This window comes from Hippocampus bargibanti, linkage group LG07 (assembly GCF_051943395.1).
Source record: "Hippocampus bargibanti isolate YZ-2025 linkage group LG07, ASM5194339v1, whole genome shotgun sequence".
Lineage (NCBI taxonomy): Eukaryota > Metazoa > Chordata > Actinopteri > Syngnathiformes > Syngnathidae > Hippocampus > Hippocampus bargibanti.
In genome coordinates, this window is record NC_142740.1 from 14,427,700 (window position 1) to 14,448,256 (window position 20,557).

Sequence of the window (20,557 nt, forward strand, 5' to 3'; positions counted from 1 at the left end):
ACCACAAATGGGCTGATGAAACGTGATGAAGCAGCAAGTGGTTCATGGCTAGCTGCTCATTTGAGGACACTCACTTCCGAGTAAATGTCAACAATTGGATGTTTGTGCTCTGGTTCAGTCGACTGAATGTGAAAACAGCTGGAGGAGTCAAAAGAAGGAAAACAAATTGGAAAAGTAAAAGAGTGAAGATGTAATCATCATATTAGGACAATACTTATGATTAGTCTTTTACTTTGTCATTCGTGAGTATTTTTGCTATGTTTGAGATAAAAGATCATCTATTTGAACTCATTCACTGCCAGACGTGCAAAAATGTGTCCACTCCAGTGCCAGGGTTTTTGTCATTGTCACTTGAATTCCAAGACCCACAGAATATTGAGTTTTGGGACGACATAAACATTCACAACAGCAGAAGCTGGAACAAACCATTAACATGGGAAAAGGGGAAATGCTGACCCATTATGGAAAAGAAAAACATTGCCAGAGGCCTTTCCCGGAGGCTATGGCCAGCTCTTTAAGGGCACCCAAGCATGAAAAAAAAAAAAAAAAAAAATTCGGGAATGGTGCTCTACGTCATATTTTCAATTCCCGAATAAATTTGTGAATGAGTTAAAGGTGATTTTTTTTTTGTTCATGATTAAGCAGTTTTTTTTTTATCCAGGACAACAGACAAAAGATAGAAAGTGGTAATTTTTCTTCGGGAAAAAAAATTCAATGTTTGCTATACATAAAAAAATATCGGAATAAAATCAAGTTGGCATATTATGCTATTTTTTTCTTCCAAAAGGATATCGTTCATCGCTACTTTTCAGCAAAACAAATTGTCATATGAGAACGTTTTTTTCGATTGTCAACTTCTTTCCAAGAAATAAAGTGGGATTGTTGTTTTTGATTATGAATGGTTATAAAGTCACATATGGTCAAAATAAATACAACATCTGTCTTTTTCTAGATTAAAAAGTCACATTATCGAGATCCAAGTAAAATAAATAAATAAACAAAACAAAATTCTGACTGTTGGGGTTTTTTTTGGTTCATTTTAACTACCTATTTTGAAGTTGATTTCTTTTCGACAAACAGTGGAATTTTTCTCGAATTTTCAGGACCTCTGCGTTGTCTATATACCAAAAAAATGCAGGTGGAGTTTGTATTGTAATGTAAAACGGTAATTCTAAAATAATCTATAATCTAAACACAGGGTGAGTATCACAATAGAGCAGGGGTCGGGAACCTATGGCTCGCGAGCCATCTATGGCTCTTTTAATGACTGCATATGGCTCGCCGATAAATATTACATATTATAATACATATTGTCGTTTTTTTCGCCGTTCATTTCCCGTTGGGGCTGCAGTTGGCGGAAAGCGCAATTTTGATTGGATGACACTGACCCAGAATGGCCGAAAGCGCCATGTTGATTGGATGATAGTGGCCGTCATGTTGAAATAGGTAAACGCCCCTTTAAATGAGCCCAACTTGTGCACTTCAGCGTGAATGCACCGGAGCATTAGAGGAGAGAAAATATTCTGAATCTAATTTGCAATGAAACAATGCCATCGATGAAACAGTCGAATGTCAGTGACATTTTAACAAGCCCCATGTTAACGTTAGCATCGACATACTTCTGCGAGAAGTAGATTGCAGATAGCAAGTGTGGACGCTTATGAGCCGTGTGCAGGCTAGCTAGCAGTAACTTCGCCTCTGGACCGGCAAATTGAATTTCATTCCGATCGTTTGCCTGGATTTTTACCAAATACGAGGAACGGAAAACCATCCATGTTAACAGTGAGTACTATCACAAAGTTATTTTAAATAATACATTCTGATATTTTGTTGAAAAGTGGCCGCGCGTGTGTGTGCGCGCGGAGGCGAGCGTTTGTATGTGCGCGCGGGCGTGCGTGTGGCTCTCGCTGAAAAACATTTCTAAATATTTTACTTTTATGGCTCTCTTAGTCAAAAAGGTTCCCGACCCCTGCAATAGAGTGTCATCCGGTCCAAATTGGTAGAGTCACATTAGGCTGAGAAGAGAGAAGCCTTCATCGGTGTCTAACCAACGGAAGCACGGTCGATGAAACAACAGCTCCTCTAAGTGGTTTTGTAGGGAACAACAAGCATCTCAGGGCTGCAGTTGATTGCACTTCTATTTCCTGGATAAAACATTCGACATTTTAATAGCGCTTTAAATGGCTTGCTGTGCATCTGCGAATAGTGTTTGTTAAAACATCCAAGAAACAAGTGCTGTCCACCCTGAATATAATAGCTACATCGTCTGGTCTAAAAGTACATGTTTTTTTCTTTTTCAGTCTTACGGATTTTGGGAGGTCCATGTAAGTATTTCAGGATGAGGGTTAATACATCTTGCGAAAAGTCATCAGTGCCAGTTCACATTTTCTTACAGGTTGAGCAGTTGGCCATTAAAAATAACACACAACATCGACAAAGGAGTATCATGATGCTTATCCTCCCACAACATGTATGTACTAATGCAATGGTGCAGACATACCGCTCTGACAAAGATAATCATATACTGTGAATCACTTGGTATTGACACTTTTACATATGTGTGCCTTTATGGTTAGACCAAATTGCATCACTTGCTTTGATCCATTGGACAGACAGATTTCTGGTATTCACACTATCAGAGTGGTGTTACAGTGAGACCTCAACTTACAAACACCTTATCTTACAAACTTTTCATCTTAAGAACCTCTAATTTATGAAAATTAAACCTTATAATAAGCACTATTTTCATAATACACACCCACCATGGCTGGCGGAGTGATCTTCGGCGGAAGCACACGACCGAACAGCGCTCCAGCCGGCGCTACTTTGCACACCCCCTCTCATCGAATGCACACGTCGATCGCCTACTTGGAGCTTTTTTGCTGATAATTTTACTATGATGGGACCGAAAAAAAAAACCCCACCACAGGCTCGTGTTCAGCCCAGGAAGACACAAAATAAAATCACCGTCGCTGAGAAGAAGGAGATAATTGAAAAACACGAACGAGGTGTGCGTTTGTGTTATTTAGTGGCCGAGCACTGCTATGCTAAGTCAACCATTAGTCCGAAACACAGAAGCCATCAAAGGTGCGTCTGTTGCAAAAGGTGTTTCCGTGCTCTCAAAGCAACGGTCTCGGGCAATCGAAGAAGTTGAAAAAAACCTTTATTTTACAGCACAGTTTATTTCTTTAATTACAGTCCTCATGTAATGTGCCTCTCTTTGTGACTTTATGATACAATGCAGTGTATTTCTTTCATTACAATACAATATCACATTTATTATACATAGAATAAGGTATGTTGTGTGTAGTTTTAAGGCTTATTTAGTTAAAAACTATATTTTATGGAAACCCGGGAACGGATTATTCCGGATTATTTTTTTTTTTAGATACACACTTTTCGCCTTACACACTCTGTCTTGGAACCAATTAAGTTCGTAAGTTGAGGTCTCACTGTACTTTATTTTAACACCATAGTGAGAGATTTGTCATTTAAGATTTGTGATTATTAAGCTAGCCGAGTTTTTTTGAATATTGCTGTCCCGATGACCATTTTGTGTTTGGGAGCCTTTTACTGAGCGAGTTGCTTGTTCTGTAGCCACAAAGGGACATAAGTGTTCTTGTGCCGGTCCCAAGCCCGGATAAATACAGAGGGTTGTGTCAGGAAGGGCATCTGACGTAAAAGCTTGGCCAAAACAAACATGCGAATCAAACCTCTAAAGATGGAGGACACTGATTTGCTGTGGCGACCCCTGGATGGGAAAAGCCGAAAAGAAAAGAAGAATAACATTTTCGTACATGTGTATGGAAGTACACATGTACACAAGGAGTAGAAGATCTGGACTTGGTTGCAGATTTACTGTTAAAGCCATTTTCAAGACGGAGTTCTCAAGAATAGATGGACATCATTAAGAAAGTTGGACAGCTCCGAAGCTAGCAAAAATAGCAAATAATATTACAATTGTATGGGGTTATCATGAATTCATACGTTCATAGTAAAAATGTGAACAGTTTATTGACAGTATTTCTTAAGTTTCTTCAAGTCACAAGTTACTTCCTGGCCAACTACATACTCTAGTGGACGTGTAGTAAATCACACCACACACCCACACGACTGTGAGTGTGTTTACAACCAACTAGCTACACACACTTCCTTCGTGCCCAATTTAAAAATCGGTCACTGGTCCGATAGCCACACTCAACAGAGAACTCTAACAGTTCTCCCAGAATACCCTCTCTGAACTTGGTACATTAATCTCCCGCATAAATAATAATAATAATAATAATAATAATAATACTTTTCATTTTTAAGCGCCTTTCAAAACAGTCCAAAACCCCAATTTTAAAACAGATTCTTATCTTAAAGACAGTGTATTGTCGGTGTTCAAATACCTGACATGAAGGCGGATGTAGACGCCGAAACATGTCAGGTATTTGAACACCGACAATACACTGTCTGTAAAATAAGAATCTGTTATAAATTAGATATCAAGTAGACAGGATGAACTTAATGCAACTAGTCCAAAAACCCAGTCTCAACTCTGACATTCCACAGAACTAAAGTCCCATTTGTAATCTCCCCTTTGTGTCACGGCACTCGAGGCTTGAGGGCAGGGCTCGAGTGACGAAAGGAAAGCGGGGAGGTTGGATCCAAAATACACGGCGAGACAGATACTCGTGAACAAAAAGTCTTTACTGAGGCACGCATGCAAAAATAACAGCAGGGAGAGGTAAGTGAGAGATCGGTGACGGCAGACCTGACGGCATGGAGGTAGTAATGGTGGCTTTCAGAATACTCCGACGGCGACTGTATTGCGCGATCAGTAGATATAGTCAGAAGGCACAATCAAGGGAATGACAATCAGCTGTGGGGACCCAGGTGCATGATGATGGGAGGGGCCGTCTCCATGGAGCAGCGGAGGAGGTGACAGGAGGGGCGGGTCGCGCCCCGGGCGGCGACGAGATGTGACACTTTGTGTCAAAAAAGTGAATTGGTCACCTCACAACTCAAAAGCTTTCTCGACTGCAGAAACCAAACCATTTCAATCCGGCTTCAGATCCCATCGTAGCACAGAAACAGCCCTTATCATGATTGCATGATTAAATTGAAGTTGGTGTCCCCTAAGGCTCGATGCTTGGCCCCATTCTTTTTAACCTTTACACGCTTTGGTCACTTCTTACGCCACGGCCACGCCAATGACACCCGACCAGTGACGTGCAGTCAGTGGAGGCAGGGGAGGCAGTTCCTCACCTGTCATCATGGAAAGCTGTCATGGAAATATCAAATGAAAAAATAAATTAAACAGTTATATGTATTTAGTAATTTGTACTTTAAAGTTCTTGTCCGTTTTAGGATTTTTTTCAAAATCGCTGAATTTTCACATTTACCGTTCAAATACTAAGTAGAGACGAGCAGTGAGGCACCAGCCGGCTGAGCCTCACCATGGATTGCGCAATCACTATTCTTACTGTGCTGGCTTGCTCTGCAGTGAGACCACATTGCTGTCATTCTGCATATCGCTATTAAAGCATTCAAACACGTTTAGTATATGAACTAAATTTCTACAGTTTAGCTGGTGTATATAATGTAGAGTCACTGTACATGATAAACACTGTACTACAGTGTTTATTTTGTTTTATTTTTGTCAAAACGCTGTGCGTAGGTGAGGCAAACAGTTCTCCCGCCTCATGACAGGCAGGGGGCGCTTGTGATTCCAGAGATACTTCCGACTCCGCGGCTGCAGAATAATAGAATTAGAGACAGAAAGCTACAGTAAACAGTTAGTAAGTAAAGTGCAACCCTGCAGTCATTTTTTGTGTTGCTTGGCCTCACTTTCAGAATGGAGGATTACATATCTAAATTGAAAGAATTTTCTAAACTGGACTTTCAATCGAAGCAGGAGCTAATAATTAAAGGAAGACCAACACCGGAGCTAAAAGGTTTGCTTCAGACAACGGGACACAATAATCGCTCTTTTCAGGCGGACTGGTACACACGAAAAGGCTGGCTGTGTGGATGTCCAGCAAGAAACGGCCTTTTCTGCTTTTCCTGCCTTCTGTTCTCAATTTGTGACAATGTCTGGACTCAAATGGGATATTGCGAGCTGAAAAATTTACAACGGAGCCTCATCGAAAATGAGCGAAGACTCAACATCAGCATCGACAATGCTAAGGTAAAGGAGAACCGGGCGATTTTGAAAGATCTCATCAATGCTACCTGCTTCCTTGCCAAACAACAGCTGGCATTTCGTGGAAATGATGAACGTAAAGGCTCCGCTAATCGTGGCTACTATGTTGAACTATTACATGCTTTCGCTGAGAAAGATGACAGGCTAGCGAGTCATTTTGGGACATCCACTGTAGTTTCTAGCCTGTGAAACAGAATGCAGAACGATTTAATTGAAGCAGTTGGTGATGTCATTAGAAATGACATTAAAAAGGAGATCGGTGCAGCCCCATTTGTTGCTGGAGAAGTAGACGAGATTGTCATTCTCAGCACTGAAAACATACAGTCGGAACAGGACTGATCAATGACGACTTTCTTCACTGACAGTGATCTCCGTTGAGACAGAGAGACTTTTAAAACTGAAGAAAGATAAGGAAGGCTTCTACAAAGAAGTTATCCATGCCTTTCTTCAGAAGGAGCGGCGCATGGACTTCATTTACAAGTAAAGGTAACATGATAAAAACGTTTTTTAATTATTTTTTTTCTATGCTACCGTTGTATATATAAAGAATGCTGACATGAAATTGTAAACAAAATACGTTAATTGTTGCCAATCAAATGGTGAATAAACTATTCTGTAGAGTTCATATGTTTGTAAATCTGACTATGACACCAGCCATGAACCTCACCGCACGTCACTGCACCCGACTCCATCTACAAGAAATCCAACTGAAAATGCTGCGTGATTTTTTGTTGTTGTGGTTCTCAGTACTTGGTCGTAGTGAAAGAAGAGCGCAAGTGAGGCAATTATGATTTGATTGACTTTATTTGTAAGGCACCAGAAGTCCTTCCTTACTGCACAACATTTCATATTATTTCACATAAATGTCTGCTGTACTTTTGATAGTTTCACCCCCATTGTTGTTATTTGAATGTAGGTTGGATGGAGGACACAAAATATTTTCACTTTCAGGTTTTACATGATAGTGTTAAAAAACAAAAAAAAGAAAAAAGTCCTTACAAAGCTTACAATGCTTCACACTATGAGCTAGGAAGTCACAGGATGTGATGAAGGAAAGGAAAAGGGGTCAAAGGTCACCCACCCCAAACAACAACAACCATCCAGAATATACTGTATGTACACATAAAGCTTTCTATGCATGTCCAAGTATACGCGGAGGTATCACCTATATGTTAACTAATACATCGGTTTTCCCTACCAGGTGAGCCACACTCAATATATGAAAAATATGACGTTTATTATCATTATATATGATCGTCATTTGTGGGTTACAGGTTTTTTCTATTTTTTTTTTATTTTTTTTGAAAATGCATTTTATATATTTTTTTTCGTGACAAGAGTTGATTTTTTTTGTACAGCAGGCTGCAATGCCGCTAAAATATATTGAATCTACTGTACTACAAATTTAACACAAGAAAAACGAGTGCACGGATCACAAAAAGCTCCCTCCCCCCCAAAAAAATTGCTTCCCCGCATATCATGCAGTGACACATCTGGTTTCATGTGTGTGTGTGTGTGTGTGTGTGTGTGTGTGTGTGTGTGTGTGTGTGTGTGTGTGTGTGTGTGTGTGCGCGTGTGTGTGTGTGCGCGTGTGTGTATGTGGCTTCATTACAATAAGCGCATCATGAATGAGAGACAGGAGAATGGCGCCCTGCATTCACAAGCAGAGAACTGGATTATTCCGATAAGATATATACAAAGTAGTTGGACCCATATAGACACATGCTAACACAAGGGTAATGCAAATCCATACAATCCCCCACACACTTTCACTCCCGCACTCCTCGCTTGCTAACACACACAAAAAACACAGTGATTTAATGAGGCATTTTTATTGGCCACCCTGGGGTATTCAGGACACACCGAAAATAGGCCTGGGCAATAATTCAAAATCAATATATATCACAATCGAGGCCTTATCAATATCATCAGAATTTACACACAACATAATAGCGATTACAAAAGCGATTATCCCAACCTTAGTGTTCTGCAGGTTGTAAGCAGAGGATCCACTATGAGGTTGGGTCAGAATTAGAAGCATCCTATAAGGAAATTTGGAATACAAAACCAGATCTTACGACCAGATATTTGGATTGGTGTTTTTCTTATAATAGTTGTGTTTTCTTATTTATTCGTTTTTCTTTTTCTGGATATGTAAAAAAAAATAATTAAAAATCATGAACTATTGAGAGATTAAGATAAAACACCTATATTGTGATTCGCCAAGCCTGATTAAACACAGAATTCTCCAAGTTATTTTTCACCTTTAAATTGACCGTTTTTTTTTCTTCCATTCCATATCGACTTGCATGAAATATAAGACAATTTTCAAGCATATGGCCTTAGCCCTATAATAAAAAGAACAAACTGATATGACTGAACTGATTCTGATGTTTTCAGAATAACAGTAGAAAAGAGGTAAATGAAGTCATATTTAATAAAAGGTGTTATTTTTTAATAGAAAGTTTTGATAAAGTGTTTATTTTAACCCTTTCAGGTAAAGCAGTTACTACAGTGGATAGCTTATAATTATGTTATCGCGGTACCGGCTGCATGAAAGGATTAAGAGCAAATATTTTTAGGGATTTGAAAAATCAAGAGGGGTTAAAAGCCACTTTTGTTCAAGGCAATTAATAAATGGAACACAGATAAATTCACATTTGGGTGGCGGCCGCTCCTACCAAAAGTCAACTTTTTTTCTCAGATGGAAAGTCAATTAAAAGAAAAAAAAAAGAAAATATGCGCAGTAAATCGGATTTGTTGGATCAAGTCAAAAGGAGACTTACATGATAATTAACAAAAATATTTAAGATTAAAGATCAGATATTTTGGGGGGAACAATCCATTGAGAATGGTTGTAGATTTTTGTCATTTTTTTTTCGGTTGGATATTCTTTTGAGGATAAATTATTGTATTGAGAGGGGTAAAAAAAGACCTGTCAATTTTTTTTGAGACAAAAACAGTTTTGCACAGTTGTCAGAAAGTCATGATTTCAAATTGGGGGTGGTTGTTCTTTTGTAGGTGCTACTGTTTTGGTTAGCAAAACTCCAAACAAACACACCATCTGGTTGGACAACAATGGAATGAGATATTTATACAAGTCTCTGGGGCTGATTACATGCTTGTGTAGGTGCTGCTGTTTTGAGTTACAAAGGAGTTCAAATATTCTGATGGATGCTATCCTTCCTATGAGGGGGGGAAAGTAGAGAGGATTTTTAAAGGACAACCGACGTCACTTTTTTGTTTTTTAACTGACATCAGAAAAATGTTTTATAGCATCTAAAATACCCAAAACACGCAGTATGGTTTTTTTATTCAAATGCAAAACACCAATAAAAATGACTTAAAGTGTCCAACATCTGCAAAAAAATGAGCTGCGAATTGGGCATTTTCAGAAAGTCCCACCCCCAGTTCGTGACGTCACGCCAAGACGTCTTGCATTGCTGGAGAATCAAAACAATGGCTTTACACAGATATGAATATGATTCAAATAGTTCTGAAGAGGAAAGCATACATGTTTGCAATCGATTAAATAATTTATTTGTGCCATTTTGAGGCAACATTGGGGGGAAATCTCTCACCCAAAAAAAGAGGTACAAAATGGCGACCTCCTGTGGCCACCTCTGTTTCCACAGGCTGATAAATTCCCAATATGGCGCTTGGACGCCCTTTTCTGGCCTTCGGGCGGCTTTTGGGTGCAACACAAGGTCCCCAGACCAAACAAGTACAGCAAAATACATTGACGTGATGGAAGGACCGCAACAATGCATCTTTTTACGGTCAGGGGCGGTCCTTTAGTGACGTCACGTACGGACTCGTCACCAACTTAAAAACAAGACTTCCTGAATATTCAGCGCGAGTCTTAAAACATAAAATATAGCTATATGCGGTGGAATCTTTGTAAAATACGCTCAGTAGAAGTCATTTGAAGCCATTTTAAAAATTATGGACACAACTTGCCCGGAGACGTCGGTTGTCCTTTAGGTGTGTTTTATAGGCCAGACAAACAACTCGTGCATTACCTTATGTGCTGCGTTCAAGAAACCTGGGCAAAATTGATATTCCCAACCTCAAGTACTCGGTGAAGTTACATCATATGATCTGAATGAGATGTATTGGTTATAATGGAGAGCGGCTTTTCCGACAAGCTGTTTGTTCTGCATGAAAAGAGGAACAATTGACATCGCAAAGTGGAAGAGGGAAATGTTTAAAAATGCACAGGTTGCAATTGGGGAAGGAAAAAAATGTGGGGGAAAAGTGTGCTTCATTCAAAGACATGATGAATCAATAGATGGATTGATTAACCCATTATCATGACTGCCTGTTTATTTACTTTCCTTTCAAGCGAAATTCCAGGCTGTCTTGGACACAGCGCACATCGTGATAAATGTGGATAGAAAAAAAAGGAGGAAAGTCGGGGAAAAAGGAGGGAGGAATAAAGAGCATGAAGCAAGATTTTTATCACCATTCAATAAAAAAAAGAGTCATGAAAATATGAATAAATTCAAAGTCTGCTGAGAAACTCGGCCAGCCATTTTGTCTCCGTGGAGAAGAGCGAAAGTCGGAGGGTGTCTCCGCGTTGAAACCTCAAAGAGAGCGAGACAGAAATAGAGAAATGGAAAGAAGCCGGGGCGAGGAGATGCAGCGCTTAGTCAGACTTGTCGCCGTCCTCCTCGCGGTGGCTGTCGGCGGCGTCGCGAGAGGCCTTCTCCTCCTTTGCCAGCTGTGCCTGGGAGGCCAGCAGGGAAGAGAGGGAGAAGAGGCCGGAGGAGGTGGTGACGGCGGGCAGGCTGGGCTGGCTCAGACCCAGCGGCAGGGGGGTCATGGGCAGCGCCAAGCCCTGGAGCTGAGACAGCTGATGGGCCTGGAGCTGCTGCTACACGGAACACAAGCGCACGCCACTTAGACTCGATATGCGCATCAAGAGAATCTAGCGCCGTTTCTCCCTGATGCCAAGGCGCTAATGGAACATGCATAATAGAACACAAAGAAGGCTCTCTCCAATGGGGCTGGCCAATAAGGACTCTCAATAAAATTGATTTTTTTTTTCTTCCCCTTTTCTAGACAAAAATCAAATGTTCTAATTTCCCATTCACGGTTCGCTTTTCCCAAATCTACTGACAGTTTTTTTCTTCTTCTGTGAAACCAATTATCAGCTCATAACAGAATAAAAAAATCTACACCTGTTTTGGTTTCATGTCGTCTTTTTTTCCCAAAACACACAGCCCTGATCAATATCAGGTTTTTATGATTTAACAAAACTTGATCCACCAACATTGTGAGTGAGTGGTGTCACCATGACCAATTCATATTCTATTTGTTCAGGAAAATCAAGTCTGAATATTTGGAACAAAATTTGAATATTTCTAAGAAGAAAAATACATAATGCTAAAAATAGACTGCTAAAGTTGTGGGTTAAAAAATTTTAACGGAAGAAAAAAATAAAATGAATAAAGTCATAATTTCTTTTCATGAAAAAAATGCCATCTCTTCATGAAAAAAAATCTATGCACCCAAGATTAAAGAAAAACGTATAATAACATCCCGACGAGGATGGAATACAGCTAGTGATACCTCGGCTTACGAACGCTTTAGCTAACGAACTTTTCACCTTACGAACGTCCGTACCTGGGCATAAGCCTATTAAAGACAGTCCTTATGGAATGTGACTCTCCCTCCCACCTCCTCCCACTCCATTCCATAAAGCTATCAAAGACCATCACAAAGGTAAATAAAACGACTTTATTTTACAGTACAGTTTATTTCTTTCATTACGATAACATAGCACACTTATCATGCATAAAATAAGGTATATTTTGTGTAGTTTCAAGGCTTATTTAGGAGAAAATTATGTTTAATGGGGACCTGGGAACTGATTTTTCTCATTTTGATGGTTTCCTATGGGTAATTAATGTTTGGAATACACACTTTTCACCTTACACACACCTTCTGGGAACCAATTCGTAAGCCAAGGTATCACTGTACTTCAATGTGGATGTAGGAAAAGTAATTCTTTTTCAAAGAAAACCAATTATTAAAAATCTGTCCATCAAATGCATGGTATGACATGAGTAGAAGGGGAAAAAATAAAAACATATATAATGAAAATAAATACATTTTGGTACTTTATTATAAAAAATAAGTTTAGATTCTTGAGGGAAAAAGCCAGAATGTTCCTGAATGATATTAAATCGAGATGTATTTTTTTACATTTGGTTAAACACAAATAGTTTTTTCAAATGCGTTGGGTTCTTTCTTTTTTTTGTCCTAGGGGTCCTAGTGGAACACCCAATTAGAATGCAGCATTGTCAAAAAGCTGTAAACTTAAAACAATGAGGTAAAAATTGTATTACAAGACAATAATTAAGAGAATGATGTCTATATATGTTCCAAAAAATATTAAAAAAATCTTAAGAGAAGCCTGCACAAACTATGACCCACGCAACCACCCACCACCCTGAAAAAACAAAACAAAACAAAAAATGAAATAACAAGAAAAATGACAATGCCGTGCACAATCGCAGAAATTATCAAGCGTTCCCCAAGCCCACAGGGTGTGGAGGATGATCCTACCCTTATGATGGAGTTCATCTCTGGGGGGGTAACCTGCTTGGCCCTCTCGATGGCTGCCAAGACTTGCTGCTGGTGCTGCACGCCGGGGGGGGGGGGGGGGGGGGGGGCACCAAAAGGGAGAAACACAATGAAAGAAAAGAGGGGGAAGGACGGGTTGGATCAATATCAATCTACCAAACACACACACACACACACACACAAAACACACGCACACACACTCACGCATGCACGCACACACACACACACACACTCGCACGCAAGCACACACACACACGCACAAGGTAAAAGCCTGGTGTGATATCAGTGAATGGATGGTGTGAAGTAATGGGTGACGGTCAACCCCATGATTGTGAGCTAGATAAGAGACCAGTTTATCTGAAATGCACAACTATTTATTACACACACATACACACACACACACACACACACACACAAATGTATGATTGGGGGCGGGGGTTGATATGGTGAGGCAAGGGAGTCAGTGCGGTGTAGAAGTAACGAGGAGGGAATGAGAGTGATCTCACTCCCGGATGTTAAGGGTCTTGGCCTGAGGGTCATCAGTGTGTGTGTGCGTGTGTGTGTGTGTTTACCTCCTGAGACAGGTATGGGAGTACTTGTGCGCAGATCCCGTTTAATCTCTTCACAATCTCAGCCTGCGAAGTAAAAAGGAGCGGAGGCGTGGTTAAAAAAAAATGTTCCTATATTATACTACACCACAATGTGACTTTCCAATAAGGATGAAAAAACGTTCTCCGGCGCAAATGCTTCGCTGTCTGTCCAGCTCTGATGACTAACGCGACATCTGCTGTCAAAGTGAATTCCGAATACAGGAGCCGTCAGGTGATGGTAATTATTTGCAGGCAACATGGAACAAAGAGAGCACAAATAACCTGAAGCAATGAGCCACATGTTGTTTCACTAAAACATTTTAATCATGATCACGTTGTCGCCAGTTGCAGTTTCAAGCTTCCTGTCTTTGTTCCTGTTCCCGACTCATTTTGACCGACTGTCTGTGGGGAAAAAAAGTAAATTAGATCTGCGGTGGAGTCATGATTGTGCGTTCGGGTCACTTGTGTCAGAACTTGCAGTAAAAAAAAACAACACTGACATTGAAGCTTCATGATTGCGGCATTGATTTACCTCTCTTTGTTCATTTTAGTTTTTCATGATAAAAGTATTTTTATTAAGTCAAAAATATTCAAGGTAACTCATTCATAGCCAGACGATGTGCAAAAATGTGTCCACTCCAGTGGCAGTTTACCCATGACTTAACAGTGAAAAAACTGAAATTCTCCTCGTTTGTACCAAATCCACCTTGAGCAAAGCTAACAGTTTCTCTCTCACGATTGACAATTCGACCGTTTCTCCCGCCCATCAGGTCAAAAGTCTCGGTGTCATTCTTGACAGCACACTATCTTTCCACTCGCATATGAATAACTTTTTAAAGCCATCCAAAAGCCATCCATAACCTTGCCCCCCCTTACCTATCTGACCTTCTTCAAATTTCTATTCCCTCTCGTTCCTTCAGCTCCTCTTTGTCCCTCCACCTCTGTATGCCCCCCCTTCCTGTATCAGCACGATGGGGGACAGAGCTTTCAGCTACTCTGCCCCTGAACTCTGGAACTCACTTCCTTCCAACATTCGTAACATCGATCCTCCCCACCTTCAAATCCCATCTCAAAACCCACCTATTTAAAATCGTATTTTCTGTGTAGTTCTTTCTCTTGTTTCTATTTATAACTATATTTTATTTATTGTATTCTATTTGTGATTGCATTTTATTTATTATATTACATATGCTTGTCTGTGAATGTAAAGTGTCCATGAGAGCTTTGAAAGGCTCTTAAAATGAAATGTATTATTATTATTATTATTATTATTATTATTATTATTATTATTATTATTATTATTATTATTATTGGTCATTGTCACTCAAAATTCCAAGAATATTAAGTTTTAGAACTACACAAACATTCAATACATCGTTTGAAACAAGAGAGTCTCTTCTTTCATCAGAAAAAGAGTTAATTCCTCAATTATATGGGTCTGGAGTTATATGAGCTTGAAATGAGGGTGGCTGTCCAAAATACCATGCAATAGGTACATATTGGTTTATATAGGGCTTTAACAAGAGCTGAAGCTGGAACAAAGCACTAACATGGAAAATAAGAAATGCTCCCCCCTGGTGGAAAAGAAAAAAAAACATTGCCAGAGGCACCCAAACAAGGAAAAACAAAACCCGAACAAATTTGGGAATAGCGCTCCCCGTCATGCTTTTCAATTCCCGAATAAATTTGTGAATGGCTAGAAATGAGTGAAAACCCCATTCTTTCTAATGTAAAATTCCAGATCCATCCATCCATCCATCCATCCATCCATCCATCCACCCAACCATCCATCCATCCATTTTCTGATCAGCTTATCCTCACATAATGTCACGGGGTGTGCAGGAGCCTATCCCGGCCAACTTCGGGCAGTAGGTGGACACCCTGAACTGTTTGCCAGCCAATCGCAAGGCACACAGAGACCAACAACCATGCATGGTCATACGCACATCGAGAAGTCAATTTTTGAGTGTTCAATCAGCTCGCCACGGATGTTTTTGGAATGTGGGAGGAAACCGGAATACCCAGAGAAAACTCACGAGGAGACCTATACAAACTCCACTTCGAGGTTGACCACTGCGCCGCCCGTAGTCATATTCAGTCAAGATAAAAAGTCATAGCTTTCATGTTTTTAACTGAAATTCTTTCCAATCACAGGATGCCAACTGCGATTTGAACCACACCCTCAGAACTGCGAGTCAGAGAGGCTAACCACAAAAGCAATGTGCTATTGGCCTAGAACCGCATTGCTTTTAACACATTTTCAGGCAGAAATAATCACACGGACGCAGCTCATAATGTCTTTGATGGTGTTTTCATGGGCTCTGATGAAAAGGATGAAGGGGGAAAAACTGAAGATAGACCAGGCTTTAACCTTTAAACCTTCAACACACCAAAACAGCCAGTTTGTGATTCCAAGCACAGGCTCATTTAGTATGAGCAACAGCAGGTATGACCTTCTCAAACCCTCCCCTTTTACACACATACACACACACACACACACAAACACGCACACTAATTGTACACAATCCCCGTTATCGTCCTCGCACATGGGTCTATTATCACATTTGGCTGCTAATCACCCAATCCGAGCGAGATATGCAAATGAGTGCTAATAGTGTTAGAGCATAATCGTCGGTGAGATGAGGCGAGAGTAGCGCTCATCAGCTATGCAGAGCACGATCGTCCCCCCGCTCCAATCAGGCTTTCTATTCGGTTCACACACACGTGCGCACACATATACACGTATTTGCTACTTGGTGGGCACGTGGTTTGTGAGGGATTCACACACACACACGCGCGCACACACACACACACACACACACACGACTTGAAAAACGTCTTCCTGGGATTGGTCGCACACTAACAAATATTCCCTTTTTCCCGCTCCTTTTTTCTTCGCTCCCTTTCTTCACTCCCTGTCATCTTCCTCCCTTTCTCTATTCGTTGTTCTCTGGCAGACTTTTTCAAGTGTTGTTTTGACGTCGAAGTGTTGTGCGACAGCGGGCATATGGTACGCATCGAGAAGAAGAAAAGTGAACATTGTAGGCTGGGTGGACATGACGCTTCGACGATCGTTAATTCCACTTCGACTCTTTTGCTGCTGTTTCTTATGTCAATTTAAAGAAGGCCTAACTATAAAAAGGCAGCTGTTCACATGCGGGATCAAAGCGGAGTGAGTCCATCTTCAAGTAGAATCACGCGAACTGCAACACGTACTTGCAATGATTGACGGTTTGGTGCAGCTCAATAAATACGACTATGGCGGAAAACTGAATTAACTTCAGTTGTTCAATTTCTAAAGTGGAACTTAGAAAATATAGATCAGGGGTCGGGAACCTTTTTGACTAAGAGAGCCATAAAAGTAAAATATTTAGAAATGTTTTTCAGTGAGAGCCACACGCACGCGCGCACACAAACACACACGCACGCACGCACGCGCGGCCACTTTTCAACAAAATATCAGAATGTATTATTTAAAATAACTTTGTGATAGTACTCACCGTTGACATGAATGGTTTTCCGTTCCTCGTGATTGGTAAAAATCCAGGCAAACGATCGGAATGAAATTCAATTTGCCCGTCCAGAGGCGAAGTTACTGCTAGCTAGCCTGCACACGGCTAATAAGCTTCCACCCTTGCTATCTGCAATCTACTTCTCGCAGAAGTATGTTGATGCTAACGTTAACATGGGGCTTGTTAAATGTCACTGACATTCGACTGTTTCATCGATGGTATTGTTTCATTGCAAATTAAAATCAGAACATTTTCTCTCCTCTAATGCTCCGGTGCATTCACGCTGAAGTGCACTAGTTGGGCTCATTTAAAGGGGCGTTTACCGGTTTTAACATGACGGCCACTATCATCCAATCAAAATGCCGCTTTCGGCCATTCTACGTCAGTGTCATCCAATCAAAATTGCGCTTTCCGCCAACTGTAGCCCCAACGGGAAATGAACGGTGAAAAAAACACGACAACATGTATTTAGTTTTATCGGCGAGCCATATGCAATCATCAAAAGAGCCATATATGGCTCGCGAGCCATAGGTTTCCGACCCCTGATATAGATGGTGGCGGTTGAAGCATGGCCCGCGGCCTGTTCCAGTATTTAATCTGGCTCAATGAACAATTTGTTACTTGAAAGCATCATTGTTACATGCACTTTTGCCTTTTTTCCTCCAAAACAACACAAAAAAAAATCAACAAACAAGAGGAATCCATTTACCATTACCGAATGGATTGAGAACCAACACCAGGGTCACCAACCTTTTTCAAACTAAGAGCTACATTTTAGAACTGAAGAATGCACAAATGTTGAATAAAGGTTGGATACAAACTTCTAAAATAACACATTTGCTCAAATTACTTTTAAAAGTACAAAATATTTCAAGCCCATTCATGCACCATCTCTTCCTGAAGATTTCATAGATTACTTAAATTTAAGACACTGACCATGTGAATTATTTCCCACAATAATTATGAGCGCAGTAAATACCAATCAACAACATTTTATTTCTAATGCACTTTGTCAGCATTTACATTTCCAAATACTTTCTTCAGAAACATGCATCAAAAGTCACAATTTCCAATTATTTGCGAGCTATTTTTAGAACAGGCCTATACGCAATTTGATACAACTTGATGCCTGCGGATAGCTTGTTGGCGTCACAAAAAAGGCAAAACAATTAGCAAGCATATTGGTCATTTTTTGTACTTATACTGTGAAAGTAAGTAAAAACTGGAAATGCTGCAATGAGCTAATGGCCTAAAGAATATAAACTCCTGTAATAAGTGGTGCTGTATATTTCCACTTCCATTTTTCAGTAAGATAAAAGTGGTTGTTTTCGAAAATCTAATGGATTGTGTTGGCCATCAAAGGTCCCAATGCATGTTTTTTTATCCATTTCATTTCATGGCATGAATCAGATTACTTATCTTAAAGAAAGAAAATCGAAAAGCAAACGCACCGCCAGCTCAACCTTTGAACCTTGTGACACCGGGGAAAAAAACGCAAAGAGGTGTGAAAGCAGGATGAGAGTTTACAGCCGCAGAGGAGAAAAAGAAGCCTTTTTAAATGGAGGAGACGATGAGCATGGAGTGCGTGAAGGAGGGAACGAACGCGAGGCGGGAAATAGAGTCAGAGGTGGCGAAGGGGTGGGCAAGCATAGGTGGGCCGGGTGGGGTGTCAACGCACAATGGGCCTCGACAGCAATGCTCCTCCGTGCTCGTTTGCGCACATCCCCTTCCATTTCAACTCTCTAATGGAACTAGCGCCTCTCTGTATCCACTCACACAAAGAAATCACACTCAGGCTGACACACTAATATCGCCAATATGCTCAAGCGAGCGCACACACAACATAGAATCCCCCAGAAGAGAACAAAAGACACCGCATGAACAAGTGAGCACATGTATGCTGTGGCACACCCTTCGCCGAAGGTGTCTTCCCAACCAGACAAAAGAGAGAGATTTAACATGAGATTACTTCTTCAATATCCTCTTCCTATTTATCTTTGAACCAACGCAACCAAGAAATGGACCTGTATAGCTTTAAACACTATCTATAGTTGTATATGAATGTGTTGGTGTTACATGTGAGGGTGACGACCAAATGAACAGTAAGTAACCACAAATTATTACAAAAGCCAGTTTATTCACCTCACGTTGGGGAGGTATTGCGTTTCATTCCAGATATGGCCTTCCTGGGCAGCGTTTGCATGTTCTTCCCAGGCCTGTGGGGGTTTTCTCTGGGTAGTCTTGTTCCTTCCCACATTCCAAAATCATGCATGGCAGTCTCATGAAAGACTCTAAATTAGGGGTGTCAAACTCCGGTCCTCAAGGGCCGCCGTCCTACATGTTTTCCAAGTCTCCCTGTTGCTACGCACCTGATTCAAGGGAACAGGCTTAATGTCAGACTTCCACATAGCGTGCATTTGAATCAGGTGTGTTGCAACAGGGAGACGTGGAAAACATGTAGGACGGCGGCCCTCGAGGACTGGAGTTTGACACCTCTGCTCTAAATTCTCCCTCGGTGTGAGTCCGGATGGTTGTTCGTCTTTGCGCGCCCTGTGATTGGCTGGCAACCAATTCAGGGTATCACACGCCGACTACCCGCAGAAGGATGGGATAGCTTCCAGAAACCCCCAGGATAAAGCGGATCATAAAATGGATGTAAGGATGGGTGGATGGATGGATGGATGGATGTTTTTGGGTGGATGGATGTCTTTGGGTGGATGGATGCATGGCATGAGGAGCCCGAGATGAGAAGAAAGGAGTGTCAATGCATAGCACCAATGCATATTTAGAACTACCGTGGCTTGGAATTGAAGCGGATTTATGTGGGACAGCAGATTGGATTGGATTTGCCTTTATTAATCTCGCAGTGGGGAAATTTACATTTCACAGCATCAAAGTGATGAAAGGAATGAAATGAAGGATGTGAGACAATCTCTTTTTGTCAATGGATGCTACAGCTTCGTGTTTGCTTTCAAAATTTAGCTTGTAACAGATGTGCACATTCCCCCATGACGTATCTGATCCACTGGTAAAAATGAGGCTTTCATACTCTCCTCTTTCATTTAGAACTACTTCATGTAATTGTTTGTCTTGTACTGAAACTTCATAGAGTACATGGGGAAAGTTTGCACAACTGTCCATGTTTTATGTTCCTGTTGTGTTTATTATTTTTCTTTATGATGACTATTATGTGAAGTGCTTTGTTACAGCTACAGTTGTCGTGAAAGCGCTATAAATGAAATGTAGTATTATTATTAAATTAGGATGTATTGTATTGTATTGTATTGTATTGTGGATGGATTGTATGGATGGATGGATGGATGGATGGATGGATGGATGGATGGATAAACCCGAGTGACCCACCCAATACAAAAATTGCATTCCACTATTTGGTGATTTCGATTTCAATTGGATTGGGTGTGTGCGTCTGTGCGTGTGTGTGTGTGTGTGTGTGTGTGTGTGTGTGTGTGTGTGTGTGTGTGTGTGTGTGTGTGTGTGTGTGTGTGTGTGTGTGTGTGTGTGTGTGTGCGCATGCGTATGCATGACAGTCCTATGCATGGTCTGTGCATATACATGTGGTGGTTTAAATCACAGGGGGTGCCGAACTTCGCAAATGTCCATTAGTCAAAGCCGACACGGCTTCTCCTCAGACGCCTGCCAGTGTGTGCCGTCAATCA

General features: G+C 40.8%; 1 protein-coding gene across 3 annotated transcripts in view; it reads right to left on the minus strand.

Moving 5' to 3' along the window:
* Positions 1-7,683: 7,683 nt before the first annotated feature.
* tle5 (TLE family member 5, transcriptional modulator) overlaps positions 7,684-20,557 on the minus strand; it is a 42,173-nt gene continuing 29,299 nt past the window's right edge. For 2 of the 3 annotated variants that reach the window (XM_089001133.1, XM_089001131.1), the window contains 3 exons: positions 13,351-13,413; positions 12,761-12,835; positions 7,684-11,063 (listed from right to left, as the gene is read on the minus strand). In XM_089001133.1, the coding sequence (XP_088857259.1) occupies positions 10,836-11,063; positions 12,761-12,835; positions 13,351-13,413 (366 nt within the window). In that variant the 3' untranslated portion in view covers positions 7,684-10,835. The remainder of the gene's footprint in view (positions 11,064-12,760; positions 12,836-13,350; positions 13,414-20,557) is intronic. The other variant, XM_089001132.1, reaches the window with a different exon arrangement.